Source organism: Ceratotherium simum, chromosome 8 (assembly GCF_057802395.1).
Source record: "Ceratotherium simum simum isolate JZ-2026a chromosome 8, ASM5780239v1, whole genome shotgun sequence".
Classification (NCBI taxonomy): Eukaryota; Metazoa; Chordata; class Mammalia; order Perissodactyla; family Rhinocerotidae; genus Ceratotherium; species Ceratotherium simum.
The window spans coordinates 42,355,761-42,377,497 of NC_141907.1; the positions used below are offsets into that span (position 1 = coordinate 42,355,761).

The 21,737-nt window shown below is 36.5% G+C and overlaps 1 protein-coding gene across 1 annotated transcript in view; it reads right to left on the reverse strand.

The window, feature by feature from the left end:
* Window positions 1–21,737, reverse strand: part of CHIC2 (cysteine rich hydrophobic domain 2) — a 62,165-nt gene that overhangs the window by 33,312 nt on the left and 7,116 nt on the right. Inside the window, exons 2-3 of the mRNA XM_004419068.3 lie at window positions 4,838–4,892; window positions 4,539–4,694 (exon numbers count right to left, since the gene is read on the reverse strand). Of these exons, the coding sequence (XP_004419125.1) occupies window positions 4,539–4,694; window positions 4,838–4,892 (211 nt within the window). The remainder of the gene's footprint in view (window positions 1–4,538; window positions 4,695–4,837; window positions 4,893–21,737) is intronic.

The following is a 21,737-nucleotide window of genomic DNA, read 5'->3' on the forward strand; positions in this document are numbered from 1 at the left end:
TACATACTTATCAATAGCTACTTTAAACGTCAATGGACTAAATGCTCCAATTAAAAGGCACAGGGTGGCTGACTGGATAAAAAAACAAGACCCATATATATGCTGCATACAAGAGACACACTTCAGACCTAAAGACACTCACAAACTGAAAGTGAAGGGATGGAAAAAGATACTCCACGTAAATGGCAATGAAAAGAAAGCTGGGGTAGCAGTACTCATATCAGACAAAATAGACTTTAAAACAAAAACTGTAAAAAGAGACAAAGAAGGCCATTACATAATGATCAAGGGAACAATCCAACAAGAGGATATAACACTTGTAAATGTCTATGCACCCAATGTAGGTGCACCTAAATATATAAAGCAATTATTAACAGACATAAAAACAGAAATAGACAGTAACACAATAATAGTAGGGGACTTTAACACTCCACTTACACCAACGGATAGATCATCCAAACAGAAGATCAATAAGGAAACATTGGCCTTAAACGACACCTTAGAACAGATGGACCTAGTAGATATATACAGAGCATTCCATCCAAAAACCGAAGAATACACTTTCTTTTCAAATGCACATGGAACATTCTCCAGGATTGATCACATATTAGGCCACAAAACAAGTCTCCATAAATTTAAGAAGATTGAAATAATACCAAGCATCTTTTCTGACCACAACGGTATGAAACTAGAAATCAACTATAGGAAGAAAATCAGAAAAGCCACAAATACGTGGAGATTAAACAAAATGCTACTGAACAATGACTGGGTTAATGAAGAAATCAAAGTAGAAATCAAAAAATACCTGGAGACAAATGAAAATGAAAATACGACATGCCAGAATTTATGGGATACAGCAAAAGCGGTTCTAAGAGGGAAGTTGATAGCAATACAGGCCTATCTCAACAAACAAGAAAAATCTCAAATAAACAATCTAACAATGCACCTAAAGGAACTGGAAAAAGAAGAACAAACAAGGCCCAAAATCAGTAGAAGAAGGGAAATAATAAAAATCAGAGCAGAAATAAATGAAATAGAGACCAAAAAAACAATAGAAAAAATTAATAAAACCAAGAGCTGGTTCTTTGAAAAGATCAACAAAATAGACAAACCTTTAGCTAGACTCACCAAGAAAAAAAGAGAGAAAGCACAAATAAGTAAAATCAGAAATGAAAGAGGAGAGGTTACAACAGACACCTCAGAAATACAAAAGATTATAAGAGAATACTATGAAAAGCTATATGCCAACCAATTCGACAATCTGGAAGAAAGGGATAAATTCTTAAAATCATACAACAATCCAAAACTGGATCAAGAAGAAGTAGAGAATTTGAATAGACCAATCACCAGTAAGGAGATCGAAACAGTAATTACAAACCTCCCCAAAAATAAAAGTCCAGGACCAGACGGCTTCCCTGGTGAATTCTACCAAACATTCAAAGAAGACTTAATACCTGTCCTTCTCAAACCCTTCCAAAAACTTGAGGAGGGGGGGAAGCTCCCAACTCATTCTACGAAGCTGACATTACCCTGATACCAAAACCAGACAAGGACAACACAAAAAAAGAAAATTACAGGCCAATATCACTGATGAACATCGATGCGAAAATCCTCAACAAAATACTAGCAAATCGCATACAACAATATGTTAAAAAGATTATACACCATGATCAAGTGGGATTTATTCCAGGTATGCAGGGATGGTTTAACATTTGCAAATCAATCAACGTGATACACCACATTAATAAAATGAAGAATAAAAATCACACGATCATCTCAATAGATGCAGAGAAAGCATTTGACAAGATACAGCATCCATTTATGATAAAAGCTCTGAATAAAATGGGTACAGAAGGAAAGTACCTCAACATAATAAAGACCATATATGAGAAACCCACAGCTAATATCATCCTCAATGGTGAAAAACTGAAAGCTATCCCTCTAAGAACAGGAACCAGACAAGGATGCCCACTGTCACCACTCCTATTTAACATAGTACTGGAAGTCCTAGCCAGAGCAATCAGACAAGAGAAAGAAATAAAAGGGATCCAAATTGGAAAGGAAGAAGTGAAACTGTCACTATTTGCAGATGACATGATTTTATAGATAGAAAACCCTAAAGAATCCACCAGAAAACTTTTAGAAGTAATAAACGAATATGGTAAAGTTGCAGGATACAAAATCAACATACAAAAATCAGTTGCATTTCTGTACACTAACAACGAAGTAGCAGAAAGAGAAATTAAGAATACCATCCCATTTACAATTGCAACAAAAAGAATAAAATACCTAGGAATAAACTTAACCAAAGAGGTGAAAGATCTGTACACCGAAAACTATAAAACATTTCTGAAAGAAATTGAAGAAGACACAAAGAAATGGAAAGATATTCCGTGCTCCTGGATTGGAAGAATTAACATAGTTAAGATGTCCATACTTCCTAAAGCCATCTATAGATTCAATGCAATCCCTATCAACGTTCCAACAACATTTTTCACAGAAATAGAACAAAGAATCCTAAAATTTATATGGAACAACAAAAGACCCCGAATAGCTAAAGGAATCCTGAGAAAAAAGAACAAAGTTGGAGGTATCACACTCCCTGATTTCAAAATATACTACAAAGCTATAGTAACCAAAACAGCATGGTACTTGCACAAAAACAGACACACACATCAATGGAATAGAATCGAAAGCCCAGAAATAAACCCACACATCTACGGACAGCTAATCTTTGACAAAGGAGCCAAGAACATACAATGGGGAAAAGAAAGTCTCTTCAACAAATGGTGTTGGGAAAACTGGATAGCCACATGCAAAAAAATGAAAGTAGACCCTCACCTTACACCATACACAAAAATTAACTCCAAATGGATTAAAGACTTGAATGTAAGACCTGAAACTGTGAAACTTCTAGAAGAAAACATAGGCAGTACGCTCTTTGACATCGGTCTTAGCAACATCTTTTCAAACACCATGTCTGCCCGGGCAAGAGAAACAATAGAAAAAATAAACAAATGGGACTACATCAAACTGAAAAGCTTCTGCACAGCAAAGGAAACCATCAACAAAACGAAAAGACAACCTAACAATTGGGAGAAGATATTTGCAAACCATACATCTGATAAGGGCTTAATCTCCAAAATATATAAAGAACTCATGCATTTCAACAACAAAAAAACTAACAACCCAATTAAAAAATGGGCAAAAGACCTGAACAGACATTTCTCCAAAGAAGATATACAGATGGCCAACAGACACATGAAAAGATGTTCAAAATCACTAACTATCAGGGAAATGCAAATCAAAACTACAATGAGATATCACCTCACGCCCATCAGAATGGCTATAATTAACAAGAAAGGAAACAACATGTGTTGGAGAGGATGTGGAGGGAAGGGAACTCTCATACACTGCTGGTGGGAGTGCAAACTGGTGCAGCCACTATGGAAAACAGTATGGAGATTCCTCAAAAAATCAAGGATAGAACTACCATATGATCCAGCTATTCCACTGCTGGGTATTTATCCAAAGAACTTGAAAACACCAATTTGTAAAGGTACATGCACCCCTGTGTTCATTGCAGCATTATTCACAATAGCCAAGACTTGGAAGCAACCTAAGTGCCCATCAAGGGACGAATGGATAAAGAAGATGTGGTATATATGCACAATGGAATACTACTCAGCCATAAGAAACGATGAAATCCAGCCATTTGTGACAACGTGGGTGGTCATTGAGGGTATAATGCAAAGTGAAATAAGTCAGAGGGAGAAGGCCAAATACCGTATGATTTCCTTCATTAAGTAGTAGATAATAACAACAATAAACAAACACATAGGGACAGAGATTGGATTGGTGGTTACCAGAGGGGAAGGGGGGAGGGAGGAGGGTGAAAGGGATAATTCGGCACATGCGTGTGGTGATGGGTTGTAATTAGTATTTTGGTGGTGAACATGATGTAATCTATGCAGAAATAGAAGTATAATGATGTACACCTGAAATTTTTACAATGTTATAAACTAATGTTACTGCAATAAACAAAAAATTAAAAAAAAAATTTATTAGTTTGAGCTAGTTAGCTAACAGCTTTACAAACACTGTGTCATATTATCCTTACAACAATCCTATTCCAGTAAGTAGGCTAATATTGCTGTTTTACAGATATGTCAACTAGAGTGTAAAGAGGTGAGGAAATGTGCCTAAGGTCAGAGATAAATGGTAGACCCAAAACCAGCATTTTCGATCACTATACTATACCACCATCGATGTATATATAGAGAATGCTACTATATTCCACTATTCTCTTAAGTAATTTCCTGTCATAAAAATTATAAATATAATTTTTAGATGACTATTTAATATAACAGCATGTGGACATACCAAAATTTACTTAATTACTCCTCTACTGGATCAGATTATTTTTGTATACTATTCAGAATGGTGTGACTCAATCAATACAAAAAATAAAAACTAGATAAATGCAAGACTTGCTTGTCTACTTCTAAATTTAAATTAAAATATATAATTCAACTTACTCTTTTACTGAGGCAAATAACTGGCCACATACTGCAACCTAAAGTGCAGCAGCAACAAAGGCAGCCACAAAGTAGCCAACGGACATTAACAGGAAGGTTCTTCTTAAGACAACTGTTAACTCTGTTGATGCTGGCTTTAAATTCTTCAGGAGCTACCTAAAGAAAAATTTTAAGAAATAACAATACTGCAATATTAATGTCAATAAACATGTCTCATTAGCATACATTTTTTTCTAATTTGTTAGGAAGATTTTAGTTTTGAGGCATATATAGTACCTAACAAATTGACAGACACTCACTTTTCCAGTTAATGAAGAAGGGAATTCTGATTCAAATTTGTTGCTCAATCCAAATCTGTTTTTAAAAAAAGAAGAAAAATATGTTATTACATGTCACTGTTGCAAAAAATAGACCATTTACCTTAACCAAAGGTCAAGTAAAGAGAGTACAACTTAACATACAGAGTAACAATGGAAGCTTGAGACACAAAAACATTGTAATCAGCAATTTAAGAAATGTAACAAGAAACTTGAGCAGCTGAATCAAAACTTTTGTATAAGAGGCTGAGAACACAGAAAGAAATGACTTCTTTGGGGCTATCTTTGTCAGCCAAATATTAATGTCCAATTTTGGACACATTGTCCAAAAAGTACTAAGATTCTTTCAACTAAGTAACAGAAAACTAAAATCTCTGCTATTGATTACTATTTAGGTCAAGAGCATTTATTAACACTCAAAGCAGTAACATGTCTAAGAATGCAAATTGATTTCTTAGCATTTTCTGAAATCAGCATATCTACACTGCTATTACAGCCAGAGAACACTAACAACACCAGGAACAATGTGACAGCTGGCCTGGCTACTTAAACTTTCAGGTACTAAAAGATATTTGGTATACATACCTCCAAAGAAATGGAACCAAGGTAGTGCATTTTAGTATCTTTAAGCTTTTAAATGTTTGCAAAGATCATGAGGATTGATTGCATACTTGACTATTTCTCCGCACAAGTTATTAGGAAAGAATAAAACACCCCAAGACACATTGGTAATGGCAGATTGCACCCTGGAAATAAAAATTGAGCTACTTAAACATGACTTTTGTTGGATCCTGGAGCCAAAAATTTTTTTCTAGTTTTATTAAGATATAATTGACATATAACATTGTATTAATTTAAGGGGTACCACATGATTTGATACATGTATATATTGCAAAACGATTACCACAGTAAGTTTCATTAACATCCATCACCTCACTAAAATTTTTTTCCTGTAGTGAGAACCCTTAAGATTCACTCTCTTAGCAACCCTTAAATACACAATACTGCACTTGAGGTAGCTGGCACTGCTAAGAGGGATCCCCTGAGATATTCTGTATGAAACACCTGGCCAGGTCAGGTGTTTCTAACTCAACCATCAGTAGAGCTAGACAGGGAAATCAAATAAGGTGGGCGGTGTGAAGGCAATAAGTAGTGGTGGAGACTGGCTAAGTGGAAAGAGGGAGGGAGAGAGGAAGGGAGGGAGGGAGAGAGGGAGGGAGGGAGTGTGTGTGTGTGTGTGTGTGTGTTGTCACGGGTCAGATCCAGTTGATTACTGTCACACTAGAATGCAGACCCACGTTCAACAGATGGTATGATTTTCTAAGAGGAGCTGGAAAATCAGATATCTATGCAAAATTTCCCACCTTTAAAATACTGTATCTGTCAAACAAAACGCTTCTGTAGGTCAGATTGTGGTTTGCATCATGACTCTAGACTTCCCTACATGTGGATAGTGGCATCTGAGACCACTGTATCATCATCTTAAGTACTTTCATACATTATTTAATAACAGCACTGAAATAACATTAATCTGTCTTTATAACAATAGATACTATTTATGAAAAAGATTACAACTACCAGGGCCGGCCCTGTGGCTTAGCAGTTATGTGCGTGCGCTCCGCTGTTGGCGGCCCGCGTTCGGATCCCAAGCGTGCACCCAGGCACCGCTTCTCCAGCCATACTGAGGCCTCAACCTGCATACGGCAACTAGAAGAATGTGCAACTATGACATACAACTATCTACTGGGGCTTTGGGGAAAAAAAAAGGAGGAGAATTGGCAATAGATGTTAGCTCAGAGCCAGTCCTCCTCAGCAAAAAGAGGAGGATTGGCATGGACGTTAGCTCAGGGCTGATCTTCCTCACACACACAAAAAAATTACAACTACCTAGCTCCAAGCCCAAGTTCTTTTCACACTAAACACAATATAGCAACCATTACTGTTTAATATAATTCTGGCATTAATGCCATTCTCTTTTTAAGATTGGAAGACTCTGAGCTAAACCTATTTTCTGTCTATGTGAGGGCCTCAGAGCAATGCAGTTCTACTTGAAAAAACCCCTACAGATAACTCACCTCCAACCTTAAAGGTCCTTGCAGAGGAAGAGGGTGTGAAATGCTTGCTGATAGCTCTCAGTGAGGTCTCTAGACAAAGTACTTCCTTTTCATCTACTTCCCTTAGGGAAGATGCATGCCATGCAACAACGGTTTATTGAGTATTCGATCTTCTAAATTATAAATTTCCATCTCTTGTGTTATCTCCCTTGGTCTGAAGGTTTTCTCCTTCAATCAATAGTTTCCATTTCAACCATGTTTATTGTTGCAATTAACCATCTCCTTCCAACTGGTCTTTGAGATATGTTAGAAAAGCAACAACCAGATATTCCCAAGTCTCCTAAAGAGAAATGTCTTTCCCTTCCATCCCCAGCCACTAAACTTTTAAAACGGATTAAATTATTTTGTCAAATACCTATAGCTTGCCAGGTAATAAGCTAAGTTGGAGTGAACAGTCCAGTCTGAGTTTCAACCCGAATTTCCTCTCTTTCCAGAGCCTGGATAGTTCCTCATTGACTGAGTAGCTGAGTGCTGATGCTTTGACCAGGGAGCACCACGAGCTAATTGCCCTGCTATTCCTGCAGGTCAGGGCTCCTTTTACGTCACGCTAGTAGTCAGTTATTCTTCTGAGTAAGAACTGGTAGTTCCAAGGATATTCTTTATGCACTCAGTTCCTCTTCAGTCATACTTTTTGTTAAGTTGTATCTTAGGAACAGATAGTAATCCTTTCTCTTTCTTTATCTCACCCCTAAAAGAATGTCCCAAGAAAGATTACCCAGTGACATGATTCACACTAGATGCCGAGTGCTTAGCTTTTCCACCAGCCATTAACTTGGTGCTGATGATTTTTCCATTCCCCCTTGCTTGTGTTTCCCTCCCACTGAACAGGAATACCTGGAAGGAGTGTCAAGAAGATGCTGCTCTTGAAGGCCTTGGAGTCTCCCAGCCCACAAAAGAAAACCCCAACTGCAATTTGCTTTCCCTTTAAAAATCTTTAAACAAGACATTTAATATTCAATGTCTTGAATTTAATATTCAGACAGAATGAGCCTTGATAATCAGGCACCCCTTCTTCATCTCCATTTGGAATATATTACTCCACTACAGGGGTGTTCAAACGTTTTGTGTCAGGACCTCTTTGCTCTATTAAATTCTTGAGGGCCTCAATGAGCTTAAGTTTATGTGGCTTATATTTATCAATATTTTGGATTAGACATTAGAACTGAGACATCTAAAACATTTTAAAACTTTATTCATAAACTTTATTTTATGAATAAAATTTTATTCATTATATGCTAACAAAAATAACATTTTTATGAGAAATAACTATTTTTCAAAACAAAAAACTTTAGTGAGGAAAGTATTGTTTTACATTTTCACATCTCATGTCTGACAGTGGAAGACAGCTGGATCCTCACATCTCTTTTTGCATTCAATCTGTTGTGATATGCTCTTCTGGTTGATGTTTATGAAAAACATTGGGCCTCCCCAGATATGTAGTTGGAAAATTGTGTATACTCTTCTTTGATACTTTTCCAAAACTTGAACAAGTGGTAGTGTCTTAAGAGTTTTTTACAAAGTAGGAAACTGAAACTATATCAATGAACTTTTAATACTCTGTTAAATTAAAATCCACTGGTATATCCTGCATTTCGAATGGAGTTTTTTTTTACCCATACCTGATTTTGTAACTTCATACATTTGTCCCTTGCAAAATATTGCTAGATTGAGTTATGCAGCTCTCCCAAATGTTGACACACTTCATTGTATGATATCAGAATCATCACATTCATTAATATGCCCACCAATCTCATCAAAAAGGCCTAAGTATGGGAGAGCTTTCAAGCTCACAGTGGCAGATACAAGTTTTCCAAATTCTGATTTTCATATGAAAACTGGAATTTTATTATTGACAACAGACGCTATCAGTTGTTTTCCTTGAAGTGACAGTCTTGCTTTATTTTTAAAAAATAACAAGAGGCTGAATTTAACTAACCAGCACTATATAAACAAAAGAAAAAATGGTTTATTTAATTTGAGCTACATCTTAACTAACTGCAAAGCACATTATTTTCGTAGATGGCTTTTTTTCTAGCTTTGAATGTTACTGGTGGAGATAAGCAATGGCTGTGAATCTTAATAGGTGTCCTTGGTATACAAAGGCAATAAAAACAGGAGAAGGGAAAATGTAGTGAAGGGTGGGGAAGGGAAAGTAGAAGAAAAGGGAGAGAGAAGAAATAAAAAAGAAAATGGGGATTGGCAGAGTGCTACCAACAACTGTCTTATTTGCCATTGAATGCTTATTAATTGTCAGTCCATTAAAGAAAGAAAATGTAGACATGTGCTTTATCTATATCTATTCCTATTACCAAAGGGACCTTTTCTTGAATAATGATTAAAATACTCATGGCTTTAGAATTAATAAAACATTTAAACTATTTTCAAAGAATGGCCAATATAACAAGATAAAACCCATTAAACTTAACCTATTTTACCTATTACAAGGTTACAAGTCTACTAGTACTTGGAGAAAATAGAATTCATTCAAATCACAACTATTAAGCATCTTATATATAAGACTTCATGATCACAAGGTCCTACAATAGAAGGCTTACACAGCTTTAAAAAAAATTTTTTTTGAAGAAAGCATGTACAAGGCCAATGTTTACTTTTATACAATTGAGATAATTTTGAAAGTTCATGTAATATACCTGGTAAAGCTTTGCAGAGGAACTACAACTTTACACCTAAATCTAAACGGAATCTTGAAACAGGCTTGTTTTACTCATCTCTCACATACTTCCATTTCACTGTCACCTCGTTCCTACAATCTATAGCCATAACTCAAAGTGTAACTACTCCAATCTGTTACCCTGCCCTCTCCTCTTCCAATTCAGAATCTCCCTTTCCTCAGAGATTCTTCCTCTTCCAAACTCCTTTTAATATTTAACTTTGGAACCCCTAATCTGTGGATGTGCTACCTGGATACCTCCTTATGTGTTCTCTTTAAAAAAATTTTTTTTCTTCACTTTAACCAAAAATCCTGTTGAAATGACACTCTTTGCATAGAAAGCCTCAATTATAGCTCATTACCTGGAGTCCACCTTCTAGACTTCATCTTCCATATTCCCATAATACTCGACTACATTCTCTCTTGTACAATCCTTATCATATCTTATTATAATTATGTCTACAAACCTAACTCCCTACCTGATAAATAATGAGTTGTTTATAGGTAGGTATGGTATCTTAATTATGTTTATACCCCAAATGTCTGGCCCAATGTCTGATAAATAAATACTCAATAAATATTTTCTGAATAAATAATCAATTTCCAAACCAGAAGAAATGTCTACATTCCACCAGCTCTTCATTGCAAACTTCCATACCATCCTTCTCTCTTCCCCTGATGCCCATGATTTCTGGTTATACCACATTGTTCCAACTCCCAACCATCATTTTCAGCCTTCCAGGTCACTCCTTCCATATTGGGGGTCCACAAGACCACCTTCAGGTTCGATGATTGACTGGGAGGACTCTCAGCACTCATCATATAGTTGTACTCACTAGACTTACGACAGCAAAAGGATACAAAGTAGAATCAGCAAAGGGAAAAGGCACACAGGGGAAGGAAAGAAGAAAGCAGGAGCAAGCTTGCAAGAGTTCTTCTCAGTGAAGACATACAGGATGTGCTTAATTCCTCCAACAACTAGTTTTGAGAACATGTATACAATGTCTGCCAGGAAAGCTCATTAGAGATTCAGTGCCCAAGGCTTTTATCAAGGACTGATCATGCAGGCACCCTCTACGTAGCATGTACCAGACTCTCAGGGGGAAAGCAGGTATTCAGTATAAACAACATTGTTTGCACAAACAGTTTAGGCACAGTGAGCCATTCTTATCAATTCTGAGAATACTGGGAACCCTCCAAAGTCCAAGTTCCCAGACACCAGCCAAGAGCCAACACCGCAAGCAAGGCTTTCTAAGGATAGCAATCTCAAGCTTGCTATGTTAACTCTTGTCAGCACACCTTCACACTCTCTAAGGGCAGAGACATCCATGTCACAGTTTTTCTCTCCACCATGACTCTTGTCTTTGTCCCAATTAGTTCAATATTCAGCACCAGAACCTAACTGGTTAACTGACCTCATCTATTCTGAGGAAATTCACCTCTATTTAATTCAGCAACCCACTCACTGTGAAACAGTCTGGATAGTGTTATCACTTGGAATTGTATCACCTCTGAAATTTTGAACTGTAGAATTCTCCTCTTACTACTATCATCAATCATTTCATTTCTCCCACTCTCACCAAATTTGTTTTTTCGTCTCTGGTTGTTACCTACTGCTTACCACTCACTCCTTGCTTTTCCACTCCATATCAGCTCCCTATGACTCCACTTCCTTCCTTATGTGCCAGATCTACACTGTCAATCATTGTGACCATACTCCAACAAACACCTTTTATTTTTTGCATCTCTAGAGTGTCTCTTGTCAATCCAATTCAATTGAAATACTTACCTTCTTCACTTCAATTCCCACTGCCTGGAGTTACAACAGAAAAATCACATAACTATTATAAATACATTATTTCTAACTTCAATTAGATTAATATTACAGTAAATTTTATTCATTCCTAATCAGCTCCCTTTTCCATACTTCAAAGTTGTTGCTCCTCTCTCTCTGCTCAACCTTTTCCTCACAACCCACATTTTTTGCAGATAACCATATTCCTTAACTCCAACCAGAGAAAAAAGACCATTGAACATAAGCTGCTTTGCCTTCTCTCCCTTTCATTTTTATATCACCTATGTCTTCAGTATCTTTACCATCTTTCTCAATGGAGGCAAGCTTCCCAAAGCTAACCATTTGCTCCTGGTTGCATCTCCTCCAATCTCCTCTGCAATCCACTGTATTTCTCCTGCTCTTCTGGCTCTTTACATACAGTCTACAAATCTTAAGTCTACCCAGCCTGAGAATCTGAACTCCTATTTTCTTCTCCTTTAATGTATGATGGCATCCATCTCTTTTCCTTCCTCATCCAATGTCTTGAAAGAGTACTCTACATTCACTATCTTTATCTCACCTCCTATCCATTATTCAAACTACTACAATCCAGGTTTTAATCCACCTTTCTCTATGGATGAGACTGCTCTCAACAGAGTAGTTGAAAACTCCTTTCAGCAAGTCCTCCTTCATATAGCATGTTTACTCCTAGCAAAGAGCTTGAGTATCAGAATGAGGAATGTCTTCTTTGGCATAGTCTACAGCAAAAACCTCCTTTGCTATGCCTTTCATTTCTGCCAAAGTCTTTTTTTTTTTTTTTAAATTCTAGGCCAACCAAAGACTGTCAGATAAAGTTTTAACAAGACCATCTTATTTTATTAAATGGATAAGAAAAGTCGCACTTCATGTTTGTTAATATAACTGCAAAATACCACTGTTAATGGTTTTTTTTTTTTTTTAATGAAAACTAAGGACACTCATTCTGTCCGCCCCCCCCCAAAGCCCCAGTAGATAGCTGTATGTCACAGCTGTACATCCTTCTAGTTGCTGTATGTGGGACGCGGCCTCAGCATGGCCGGAGAAGCGGTGCGTTGGTGCGCGCCCAGGATCCGAACCCGGGCCACCAGCAGCGGAGAGTGCGCACTTAACCGCTAAGCCACGGGGCCGGCCCACCACTGTTAATGGTTTTGATGTGACATAAGTTGGTTTTGATATTACCTCAGTTCTGGTTTTCAGCTTTATTTTTTAAGTTTGGCGTGAGGTGAAGTTTGTTAGCAATGAAAAGGAGATATATGTTTCAGCTTCACTTGACAGCACTAAAAATTACTCCTTTTATCCATTATGCTGCTTCAAGTTTCAAGTTTTTAAATATGGTAAAAATAATTTATTCTAAGTCAAAGTACAGTTGACCTTGGACAGTTTCAGAAAGGTTACATTTCATCTTATAAAATGATAATTTGATATGCTTGAAAGAAGAGCAATGGGTAGGAAGCTGGACTCCCTTCAAACCTAATAACCTAACATTCTATTAACCCAAAAAGCTGGGAGTAGCACTTAATAATTTCAAAAGATATGATTCAAGGTGGGTGGCATCTTAATTCAGTTATGTACAAGACTAATAAATAAAACTAAAAAAATATTTTATGTTGGCAAGAAGGTCTTAAGGTGGAAAATATCAAGCACTGTCAGTGGAACTATACATTATTATAACCATTTCAGAAATCAACTTGGCATTAAAAATATTTATACTTTCATCACAGTAACTTCTCTTTTAGGAATCTAGCCTAAAAAATAATCTGGGGGCCGGTGCCATGGCGTAGTGGTTGAGTTTGGTGCACTCCGCTTCAGTGGCCTGGGTTCACGGGTTCAGATCCCAGGCACAGACCTACACCACTCATCAGCCATGCTGAGGCAGCGACCCACATACAAAATAGAGAAAGACTGGCACAGATGTTAGCTTAGGGCAAATCTTCCTCAAGCAAAAAAAGAGGAAGATTGGTGGCAGATGTTAGCTCAGGGTGAATCTTTCTCACCAAAAAAACAAAAAAAAATCTGAAATGTGAATAAAAATATACACATAAACAAGTTCCCTGAAACTTTATTCACTATAAAGAAAAACAAAATAGCATTATGGGAATGCTAAGTAAATTACAGTATCTCAATATAACAGAATATTAAACAACTATTAAAAATGAAGTTTGCAAACTAGTAACATGGAAAGAATATATAATATATGGTTAAGTAAAAAAGAAAACACAAAACTATACATATACCATGATCTCAACTGTGAAGAAAAACTTAAATAATGACAGAAGCTTCAAGAGTACAATTCGATAGTATGTAAAGAGTCTTAAAAAAATATTCACACCCTTTGACCCAGTAATTTCACTTCTAGAAATGTATGAGAAGAAAAGAGTTACAGTGTACAGATATGGTAATGAATAATCAAGTATTCTGCAATGTTATTTTGGTGAAGTATTAAAGACATTTTGTTTCATTTGTTGTTTCTTAAAATACAAGCTATTTTTCAGTAGATGTATAGTAGTTGCTAAGTAAATACTTTAAAGTATTTTATAATATATAATATCATCATCATAAATTTTTTTTCTTTTTCTTTTTTTTTTTTTGTGAGAAAGATCAGCCCTGTGCTAACATCTGCCAATCCTCCTCTTTTTTCTTTGCTGAGGAAGACCGGCCCTGGGCTAGCATCCGTGGCCATCTTCCTCTACTTTATATGGGACGCCGCCACAGCATGGCTTGCCAAGCCGTGTGTCGGTGCGCGCCCAGAATCCGAACCAGCGAACCCCGGGCTGCCGCAGTGGAGCGCGCGCACTTAACTGCTTGCGCCACCGGGCTGGCCCCATAAATTTTTTTTTCCTATTTGAATCTTTTATTTGGTATTAACTAGGTATTTTATCATAAGTAAACAGGGAGTTTTAGGTTCACTAATCAATAGTTTTCCTGAATGCATTTCAACCTTTTCTCTAGTTCAAGTCCATTTAATCCCCAGTCCTTTATACTTCCATTTTTAATTCTTCTATGTTCCTTGTATCTCCTCATATTAATGTCTCTTAGAATTCACTAATTCATTGTTACTTTGAATTAAAATATGTTTTGAATTCATGGTGAATTTTGCCTTTTAAATACAGAACTGCAAGAATCTGACTGCTTCAATTTGTTTTGTTCTGTGTTTATTTTCCTTGCTTCTCAGTTACAGTGTTATTTTAACAGTGAAAATTTTAAAACAATACAAACATCCTACAATTATATTAATTATAATACATCAATTTGAAAAGATACTACACAGCTCAAAACCATGAGTACTAGATAGAGAGTAGCCTGTTACTCTGAGTGCCTGACTAGGAGCTCTTTACGCTCTGGCAAATTAGACCACAAACAGGCATCTGTTTTAAGAACAGCTAATCCCTAGGCTGGCTAGCAACATAAGGGATGGCAGAGCCCAACAGTCCTACCCAACTTGAACATTAACTAACTCAATCTGATCCTCTTTCTTCGGGTATCTGAATAAGAGACAATAGTTGGTAACATGAAGCTTAAACTGAAGCAAAGATACAATGAAACTATGAATAACTAGAAGCCAAGAACAAGCTGAAGCCAGTAGTAAGCAGAAACTATGAGACAGAGGAAAAAAGTGGTCTACCAGTTCACGTTGCAACAGCAGAAACTAGAACTGAAAGTAGGTAAGTCCCCGTGACAGACCACTAGACCAGGGAGCAAAGGACACATGCTGCTGAGGAAAATGACAACTCCATCACCTGAGCCCCACTATATCCAAAACAATAACATTCCAGTCTCTTTGAAGCCTGGCTGTACAAAGGGAAAGCTTCCTGTCTTCCTTAGTCTCGGTGCATTCTTACAATAAACGTCCACTGGCTTAAAGACCCCTGGCTGGTTCTGTTCTTTGAAATACAATAGAAGCTAATATTCTATACTTTTTAAGAATCCATAATGATATTGACAAATGTTCCCAATGTATTAAATATGTAAAATACAAAATATAAGTATAGTCTCAATTCTTTTAATAAAAATATTTACATACAGAGAAAAATAGAAAAAGTTAATCCATCAAAATATTAATAGTGGTTAATGCTAGGCAAGAAGATTTTGGGTGCTATTTCATTTTTTATATTTTCACATTTTCCAAAATTTCTATAATAACATATATAGTAGCCCCCCCTTATCCGCAGTTCTGCTTTCCATGGTTTCAGTTACTTGTGGTCAACTGTGGTCCAAAAATATTAAGTGGAAAATTTCAGAAATAAACAATTCCTAAGTTTTAAGTTGCACACCATTCTGAGTAGCATAATGAAGTTTCGTGCCATCCCACTCTATCCCACCCATGACATGAATCATCTTTGTCCAATGCATCCATGCTGCATACGCTACCCACTTGTTAGCCACTTAGTAGACAACTCGGTTATCAGATCCTCTGTCATGGTATCACAGTGCTTGTGTTCAAGTAACCCTTATTTTACTTAATAATGGCCCCAAAGCACAAGAGTAATGATGCTGGCAATTAGGATATACCCAAGAGAAGCCGCAAAGCGCTTCCTTTGAGTGAAAAGGTAAAAGTTCTCAATATTAAGTTCAAGGAAGGAAGAAAAATTGTATGCTGAGGTTACTAAGATCTACAGTAACTTTTATTACAGTATACTGTTATAACTGTTCAATTTTACTATTAGTTTTTGCTGTTAATCTCTTATTGTGCCTAATTCATAAATTAAATTTGATCATAGGTATGTATGTATAGGAAAAAACATAGTACATATAGGGTTCAGTACTATCTGTAGTTTCAGGCATCCACTGGGGTCTTGGAATGTATCCCCCAAGGATAAGGGGGACTATTGTATTACTATTTTAAACTAAATAAAAGATTTCTAGAAAAAAATTTTTTAATAAGGACTAGGAACAAAATACCAAATATTAAATGGTATGTATGGTAATGATAAACTGAATGGAGCAAACACCAAAATATTAAATGACCTTTGCCTCTTGGTGATTATAGATGGTTTATTTTCTGCTTCACTGGGAAGTACTACTTCCCAATTTTTTAATAATCTTTATATTTTTCAATAGAAAAAATTAAATCTGAAGAAAAAACAGATGATTAAAGGGGTTTTGTTTTTATTTTTAAGTCAGACTGAGGAAATATATGGGCAAATGACATGTCTAGATTTCAAGATAATTTTACTAGTTTTAAAGTATATTTTAAAGTATATTTTTGAAGATCTTTGAAGTATGTTTAAATATATATTAAGTATATTGTAAAGAATTCAGAAATTAAAGAGAAAAAATTACTTCCTAATACCACAACAGTAGAATCCCAGAATTTGAGAGCTAGAAAGGACCACAACTATCATTTAGTGCAAACACTTCATTTTACAGATGAAGAAACTGATGCATAAGAGGCAAGTAACCTGGGTCTCACGGCTAATTAAAATGTAGAATCTAGGCTAGAGCCTTACCCTCTTGAACCCAAGCCCAGGGCAATTTCTACTACAGAACAATGCTTCTAATAATTTTCTCTGTAAGCATAGAAAATGTTTATCTCCTTGAACTAGAAACTTCTAAACTGAGAAAATATTTGAGAATTGGAGGGAAAAAACTTTTTCCATCAAATTATAAAATTAAACTAATACATAAAAAATGTTAACATTCTCAAATGGATTTTTTTTTTTTTTTTTTTTTTTTTTTTTTTTTTTTAGATTTTATTTATTTTATTTTTCCCCCCAAAGCCCCAGTGGATAGTTGTATGTCGTAGCTGCACATCCTTCTAGTTGCTGTATGTGGGACTCGGCCTCAGGATGAACGGAGAAGTGGTGCCTCGATGCACACCCGGGATCCGAACCCGGGCCACCAGCATCGCAGCGCGCGCACTTAACCACCAAGCCACAGGGCCGGCCCTCAAATGGATTTTAAAAAAAAGTCTATTTTTGGGCCGGCCCCGTCGCTTAGCGGCTAAGTGCGCGCACTCCACTGCTGGTGGCCCGGGGTTCGGATCCCAGGCGCGCACCGACACACCGCTTGTCTGGCCATGCTGAGGCCGCGTCCCACATACAGCAACTAGAAGGATGTGCAACTGTGACATATAACTATCTACTGGGGCTGTGGGGGGAAAAATAAATGAATAAATAAAATTATAAAAAAAAAAAAGAAGAGTCTATTTTTGAGCTTTTCACATTTATACCTGAAATCCCAAAATATATAGGATTTTGTTATAAATATTTGTGTGGATGAATAATATACAGAACACATAAGAATGCTGCTTTGGTTCAATAAAATAAAAGTAGCAATTAAGCAAATAGACTCTGGAGCCAGACTGCCTGGATTGAAATCTTGACACTGCCATTTACTAGATGTGTCACTTTGAGCAAGTTAGTTACCTTTTCTGGGCCTCAGTTTCCCTATTTATACACCAGGGATAATAATAGTGCCTAACTCATTAAATGAGTTCATACACCTACAGCACCAACAGTGCATGGCATAAACTCTATATGTTGTAACTGCTTTTATTATTATAAAACAACATAAATGTCTGCTGTGTTTTTCTTACGGCTATCATCCTTCTAACAAAGTGGGCAATATTATCATTTAATATCCACTGTAGATAACCTGATAATTTAGAAGATGTCCAGATCTCAATGACTTCACAAATATCCTCTTCAAACAGCTTAGCAAATAGAATAGTCAATGATCAAATTGGCTAATGTTAACTGTCAAAGATTTTCCAACTTTTTGCCAAGCTTCTTCAAGGTCAAGGGGTGGTATGGAAGCAACAGGGTACACAGAGACGTGCTGGGTTCAGGAAAGCCAGGCAATATTAAAGACTTCGTAGCTAATATGGGCAAGCCTTAGGCCAGGAATGCATGCAGGTGAAACAACGGCTGAAAAGCACAAAGTTACTGTGGTGAAGATGGAAGGGCAACACGATGGAGAGACAGAATGCCTGGATTCTAATCCTGGTTGAGATATAAACTAGATATATTATCTTAGGAAAGCAAACCTCCCTTGTAGTTTTATCTGCCCAGGTAAGCCAACTGGCCTCTCAGGGTTATATATGGCCCAAAGGTCAAATGCTGTCCCAAAATTTTTAAGAAAAAAAAAAAAGCAAAGTTTTCTGAGTTCACATTTTATGGTTGGGACAGCTGCTATAAAACAGGAAGAAAATTTTAAAATTTCATTCTTGTCAAAAAAGTTCGAGAGTTATTCTCTTTGCAAGAGAAAGTTGTCAAAAGTTTACGCTTTTTATCAAGTCTGGCTCATCTCACATTCTGACAGAAGAAGCAATATGAAAAAAGAAAAACGTAGCATAGAGTAAGGGGGAAGTGGATGAGTTTTAATTTTAAATAGAGAGGAGGGCAGGACTCATTAAGAAGATAACTGTGAAAGATTTGAAGAAGGTGAAGGAGTTAGCCATTTGGATATCTGGGGGGAATATGCTAGAAAGTGGAACCAGCCTGTGCAAAAGCCCCAAGCCAGGAGAGTGCCTGGAATAATTCAGGGAAGGGAAAGGAGGCCAGTGTGACTAGAGTGGGGTAAACAATTGAAAGAATAGTAGAAAAGAAGTCAGAGAAGTAATGAGGAGCCAGATGAGACAGGGTCTTGAAGGCCATTAAAAGGGACTTAAACTCTAAAGATGGTGAGCCTTGGGGAGGCTTGATACAAAAAAGAGACATTATCTGATTTACGTTTTAAAAATATCACTATGGCAAATGCACCAAGAAGACCGCAAAGGTTGAGAGCAAACGGGGAAGCAGGGAGAAGAAAAGCATTAAGTATAAGGCAGAAGAGAGACGATGACAACTCACACCAGCAGTGGAGGTGGTAAAAAGTGATCAGATTTTGAAAATATTTTAAAGACAAGCCAATGGATTGATTTCTTGACAGACTGGATGTGGTAAAAGAGAAAGCAGGTATATCAAAGATTTTTTAGTCTAAGCAAATAGGATGCCAGATCTGCCATCAACTGAGAATGGGAAGGCTGCGGTTAAAACTGATTTGGGGGGAAGATTATGAATTCAGTTTTGGATATTTTGGATTCTGACACATTCAACCTATACAAATCTATAGACTCACAAAATTTTACCTTCCTATAAATATGACAAGACCTATGAACATATAAACAAGAATTTTCAGATTCAAACTGAACACACGGGTTATGCAGATGGCAAGTGAAGATAGTACTTATTTCCTAATGCTGAACTCGGAGCTCAATGGAATCAGATTTTTAGCTATTTTGGGAGAGGAAGTCATAACTAGAGAAGAAATTAACAGACTTTAATACATAAAAATGACACTTTAAATTCATCTAGCTGCCTTAATATACATCTGAATATAAACGTGGCTCAAGGAGGAAGGAATAGAACTGAAAGTGTACTGTTTACCCAGAAAATACAGAATCCCTGGAGCTGGAGACATATATATGTGTTTTAAAATAAGGCTAAAAATTTTAACCACGTGACCAAATTGTGAACGTTTTGGTTCATCCAGCCCTGTGACTATGTTCATAAACTAGAGAACTCAAAGACTTAATTATTTAAATCATGTATTACATTCACTTTATTATAAACCTCATTACTATACACAGTTCTACAATATTCTAGCGTTAGAATTTTACTAATTTTCAATAATTAAGATTATATTTTCAAGTATTAATAGATTACATATGTTGTTAAACAGTGACAGTTATGTAAATGTACAGTGATTAAACTTCATGGTATTAACTTCTGATAATATAGGGATTCAACTAATCCAACTCAACTACTTTGAATTATCTGTACCAGACTAAGGAAAAAAGATTTCGTATATCTAATTTATACATATTTTAGAATATTCTTCATACTTATATAAATCTCATGAGCAACATGATGAGGATAAATTATGTTCATTTAAGAAATAATACATCGTTGAATTGGTTTATGGTATAGACTACCAAAAATATCCATTTTAAGTAACATTTACAACTGAATAGCTTAGAAATAGTTTAAAATAGTTTAGAAAGAAGGCTGAGGACATAGGAACTCCTTCACTGGACTAACCAAGAACTCCACTGTAACAACAATGCAAGATCAAAGAGAATAAAACAAGGAGCTCTTGCAGGAAGCATATATGTGTGTGTGTGTATGTATGTATGTAAGTATGTATGTGTGAAGAAAACAAAATTAGGTTACTGAAAAGTCCAACCAACTCTACCCTAAGTAAACTTCATTTACTAGATGGTAGGACAGAAAAGAGCCTTTAAGAAGAAAAAAATCATTTTTCCAAGTCTTTGTGAGAAAATTTCAGCTCTTGTGCATCCAACTCAGTTTTAAGTGTAAAGATGTAAAAAGCACAATCTTTTCCTCAAATCTAATGAACAGATCATTATCAAAACACCACACATCTTGTAGCTAAAAGGTACCACTTTATAAAAGTCCTCACTTCAAAATCTATGATCTTGTGGGTAAGTCCCTCTCCACTTCCGGCACATGCCTGCTCTCTTGGCATACTAGCTGCCCTGTGGCAGCAGAACAGGAAATGCAGGTATGTCATCAAGATAGTCTCCAGTCAACAGCAAGGGCAGCCACACTTCTGTGATGTCACCCTCCACAAAGCCAAAACAAAAACAAAAAAAAACCACAACTGGGGAATGAGATGGCAAAAGTGGCCATTGCCGTGTTTTTCCATACCTCATAGAAAAGTTGTGAAATTTGATGGCTTATAGCCAGAATTCTAACACCTCCTTTATCTAAAGACTATCACCCTAGACCTAGGCCACTATCATGTCTCATCTAGATTGTTCCAATAGCCTCCTAACTACTCTCCCATTTCACTCTAACCCTTCTACAATCCTTTCTGGCCCCTTCTGAGCTCGCTAACCTCATTTCAAGGCACAATCCCCTTTGTTCACTACACTCGAGCCATAATACAGAAGTATCCTCAGTTCCTCAGGCAAACCAAGCTTATTTTGCTGTTCTCCAGACCTGGGGCACTCTTCACAGGACTCTCATCCTTCCTAAATGTTACCTTATCAGAGACGTTCTCTCTAATCACATTATTTTTAATCACTGCACTCTACTGGTCTATTTCATAGCAATTTTCTCAGATATAATTTGTCTATCAGCTGTAAGCTCTAAGAGGGCAGAGGAACTACATGTGTTTCACTCATAACTATATACTCAGAGCCTCACATAATATCTAGCATAAAATTTAATAAATGCTTTTTAAATTACTTATCAAGAAACCTCAATAAAACATTTGATAATGAAGGATTAAGCAAAAAATACTCTAAGGAAACAAATATCTTAAAACCTAAACATTAAA